Source organism: Berghia stephanieae, chromosome 7 (genome assembly GCF_034508935.2).
Source record: "Berghia stephanieae isolate SIO BIC M18660-M18661 chromosome 7, UCSD_Bste_1.3, whole genome shotgun sequence".
NCBI classification, from domain to species: Eukaryota; Metazoa; Mollusca; class Gastropoda; order Nudibranchia; family Aeolidiidae; genus Berghia; species Berghia stephanieae.
Window position 1 is genome coordinate 55,007,402 of NC_088366.1, and position 4,304 is coordinate 55,011,705.

At 33.7% G+C, this 4,304-nt stretch overlaps 1 protein-coding gene across 1 annotated transcript in view; it reads left to right on the plus strand.

Moving 5' to 3' along the window:
- The first annotated feature begins 225 nt into the window (after window positions 1-225).
- LOC144977514 (uncharacterized) overlaps window positions 226-4,304 on the plus strand; it is a 91,590-nt gene continuing 87,511 nt past the window's right edge. Inside the window, exons 1-2 of the mRNA XM_078922814.1 lie at window positions 226-387; window positions 678-764. Coding sequence (XP_078778940.1) covers window positions 226-387; window positions 678-764 — 249 coding nt within the window. The remainder of the gene's footprint in view (window positions 388-677; window positions 765-4,304) is intronic.

Consider the following 4,304-nt stretch of genomic DNA (forward strand, 5'->3'; position numbering starts at 1 on the left):
CATATATGGAAGAAGTCGTGAATAATACATTGTCGTAATCTAAATACTCGTTGTCCTCGTGAGATCCCGAAGGTGACATTCCGATCGAAGGCGGAAACACTTATACCATATATGGAGATTTCCGTCCGTTTCCTCCTTCGTCGCTTTACGGTGTCCTAGTTTATCGACCAATGAGAGTGGAGCAAGTGTGAAGCAACATGTCACATTTTTTACATCGAAATCAGAATGAATGAAGGTTCAACAGACAGCATGTTATCATTCGAAGAAGACACACTGTTCTTGAAACTCCGGGAGAAGTTTATGTTCACTATGCCTCGGGTTGTTCCCGACCAAAGAGTGACATTTGAAAATGATGAACTTTTTAGAAAGTTAAGTCGGGAAAGCGAGGTGAGATATTTCTTCATCGCCGGTGTTTTAGTGATAAGTTATGTTACTTTCGTTTCTCTCGCGGATTTTGGGAAATCCCAGGGTGTTTGATTCGATACGGAGTATCTACTGTTTGTGTGTTTCGGTGTATTGTGATAGTGATATAGTGATTAATTGATATTATATTATAATTAATCAATTAATTACTTTCTCGTGTTATAAAAATGAAGTGCATGTGTATGCGGTTATGTTTTTATTGTTTAAAGTAGTTTTTATTCTTTCAATGGCTAATGAATTGATTTTCTTTTTAGGTGAAATACACGGGTTTTCGAGATAGGCCTTTGGAAGAAAGACAGCTACGATTTCAGGCCGAATGCCGAGAGGGAAGGGCAGACCTGGTAAGACGATTAACACGTTATTTCTTTTATAATAAATAGCTATTCCCAACACGTGTTATTGTTTTCCGTTAGCTAATCCATTCCTTTATTTCTCCATTGACATTTTTTTCTGTGCCCCGTAACATTGAAAGTCATCCAAGTGTGTAATGTGATAAGTACAAACGGATGAGAATATGGGATTGGTATATTGCTTGGGTTAATCGGTACGAGCGCGCTTTGCTATGCATGCACTGTAGCAGACGACAGAATATTATATTATTATTCTTTATTACAACACGACACTGCATGTAACAGTTTTATACTTCTATTAATATTGTTTGTTTGTTTTCCCCCTTAACCTTTATTGACATTTTCCCGGTTTTGATTTATCAACACATTATTCAATATTATGCCATTATTGCTCTTCTGTGTTGTATTAAAATAAGATCAACACGGAGGTAGGTCGATTGTGTAGTGGGGGTGGTGGTGGTGGTTGCTAGTGTTTGTGTGTGTGTGGGGGGGGGGGGGGGGGGGGGGGGGGGGATACCCCTTTAGGAATCTGATCAAACTAATTATCTACTAAAATAAATTTGAAAATTAAGGTGCGGGTTTATTCAAATGTCACCGCGTACAAAGTTCGCCATTGAAGTTGGTAATAAGACTAGTTGAAGAGACGAATATATCGACAATGAAGTGATAATAATAATAATAATAATAATAATAATAATAATAATAATAATAATAATAATAATAATAATAATAATAATAATAATGATACGTTGTCAAAATATGAGAGTTGTATTGTTTTTTGTTTGTTTTTTTAATCGATAGATCAAATTCAATCAATTCATTTTTGACAATTAGATTGATTAGGCTTATCAATACCGACGTGAAAATATTTGCAAATAAGTAGATATACATCGGCCAACTATGCCAAATCGGAAGACAACAAAACTCCGTTAGTCCGTTATAAAACAAGGCACGAATGGAAATAGTATTGAGATAATAATAATAATAATAATAATAATAATAATAATAATAATAATAATAATAATAATAATAATAATATATGAAAATACTACGCTATACAGCAAGCATAGAAAATTATATCTGACAAATACAAAATAAGTAAATTAAAAAAAAATATATAAAGACGAGCTGATTGTTGTTGTTGTCGTTGTTGCTTTTTTAATATTGATAATATAACGTATTTGTAAACGCCAATTGACATAATTTGAACCTTTTCAACTTAATCGTAAGCCAATGTTTCTGAGAATTTCATAGAGCATTAGATATTAGCTACTCTCTCTCTCTCTCTCTCTCTCTCTCTCTCTCTCTCTCTCTCTCTCTCTCTCTCTCTCTCTCTCAACTCTACTGCAAAATCGCTCGAGGATTTCCCAGTTTTAATTTCCGGGGAATTGAATTCTGTGTATCTCTCTGTGTGTGTGTAGTTTAAACTGACCTGTTTTCTTGATCAATAACAATATTATTCCTTGTGAGATTAAAAAACTAACAAAAACAAATAACAACAACAAAAAAGAAAGAAACAAAAACAATCAAAAACTGTACACATCATACTTTCATTATGTGTTGATTGATACGATGGTCTCTAATATTATAGGAATCGTTATAGATACCAAATTAAATAATGAAAAACGACCGTTATATTTTATATATGGCGTTTTGTGTCCTCACTCGGTAGTAGTAGTAAGTACGACGCATAAACACATCCGTTAACATTCCCTGCAGCTCGATTTATTTATTTATTTATTTATATTTTATTATTTTAAATAGTTTAGGATACTGTTGCCTCATTAGTTTCATTATATTATCAACACATCCCCCATTGCCCCTTTTACCGTTATTCATTCGTGTATTATGCACCCCCCCCCCCCCCCCCCCCCCCCCCCCCGCCATCCACCCTACCCTTCTCAACTTTTAAGTTGCTCCTTTTGTTTTTTTGTTTTTTTTTTTGTTTGTTTGTTCGTTGGTTTGTTGCATTCATTATTAATTCAGTACAATTACAGTAATAAACACGAAATCCAAGAACGATATCAAACAGCAGTGATAGACCTAGCTTTGTTAATTAAAGTTTATACCTGAAGCAAGTCGTACAATTTGATTTGAGTTGTTTACTCAATGAATGAATGGTGAAGATGATGATGATAACCAGTGTCTGAAATCATAAACAAATTTATTGTTGTCGGTTGCTTCCATGAAAAAAAACGAAGGGCGCCGACGAATATCAAAATGTTTCAGTTTAGCTTGTACCAAAAAAAAAAAAAAAAAAAAAAAAAATCCAAAAAATCTATACATGGTTTAAGAATTTTGTTAATCAATTTCAATAATTTTTTGTTTGTTTTCTGCTGTCTTGGGTAATCAATAAATAAAATAAACATTGTACCATTCAAATGGATATTGTGCTCGCGGAAAAACAAACAAACAAACAATCTGTGTTGTGTGGCGGCCATTTGTTGATTTTGATTCGTGCTGAATTTGCACGATTAGCGGATAAAATGAAGATTGTTGATTGATTACCTTTATTAGTACGTAGTATATCAGCTTTAAGGAATTTGTAACATTATTTATATGGTTTTAAATCATGTGTTTTCGTCTCTCGTAATGACTGGTACACCACGTAAGCATAACTTTTGAAACGGTTATAATCGCCATTTTGTTGCTCGCTCAAGATTGCTCCGCCCGCCGTAAGTAAGTAGGTACACGCCCGTCGGACATCTAAAATTTTATGTCTTAGAACTGTTTTATTTGCTCATTCTATGCAACCATATTATTTTAATAAGGAGTATTTAAAAAAAAATATTATTATTGTGTCCAGATTCGGACAATGAGACGTTTGACTAATCTAATGGCCATTATTTATTAGTCGAGTTCACGTATCATGACAGTTGTCGCCAATGCGTTCATTCATTCGTTCATTCAGTCATTCTTTCATTCATTCATTCATAGTTCGGTTACGGCTAGGACGTAGGAATGCGTTGAGAGGCCGGTACGGCATCGGCATTCCAATACGTTTACATCAGATTTGTTGTCTGTCCTTGCTGTCGCCGATGCAGCGCCATTTTTCTTTTGTCTCTGACCATCCAGTATTTTTTTGTTTTTTAGTATGGTACCCCTTTTTTCATGGATTGAAAAAAATATCAACAAAATCTTCTGTCTATTTTTTTTTTTTTTTTTTTTTTGCATACTGAATAAATTAATTTGAATCGAGTTGTACTTATTTACGGGTCTGAGTGGTGCAAAGCTGCTAGAAGCTGTGGACTGTAAAAAGTAATAAACAAAAATAAATATAACAGCTTTAAAAAAAAAAAAAATAACAAACAAAATACCAAATCACGGAACATTTCGGGCTCAATACCCTTCTTCAGCCAAAAACAATAAATACAGTACTAAATTCTCTCTCGTCGATTTGGAATTTAGTAATGTATTTATGTCTTCATTGTCTTTTTGTTGTTGACTGAAGAAGGGGTTTGAGCCCGAAACGTTCCATGTTTTTGGTATTTTGTTCTTTTTATGAAGCTGTTATATATATATATTTTTGTT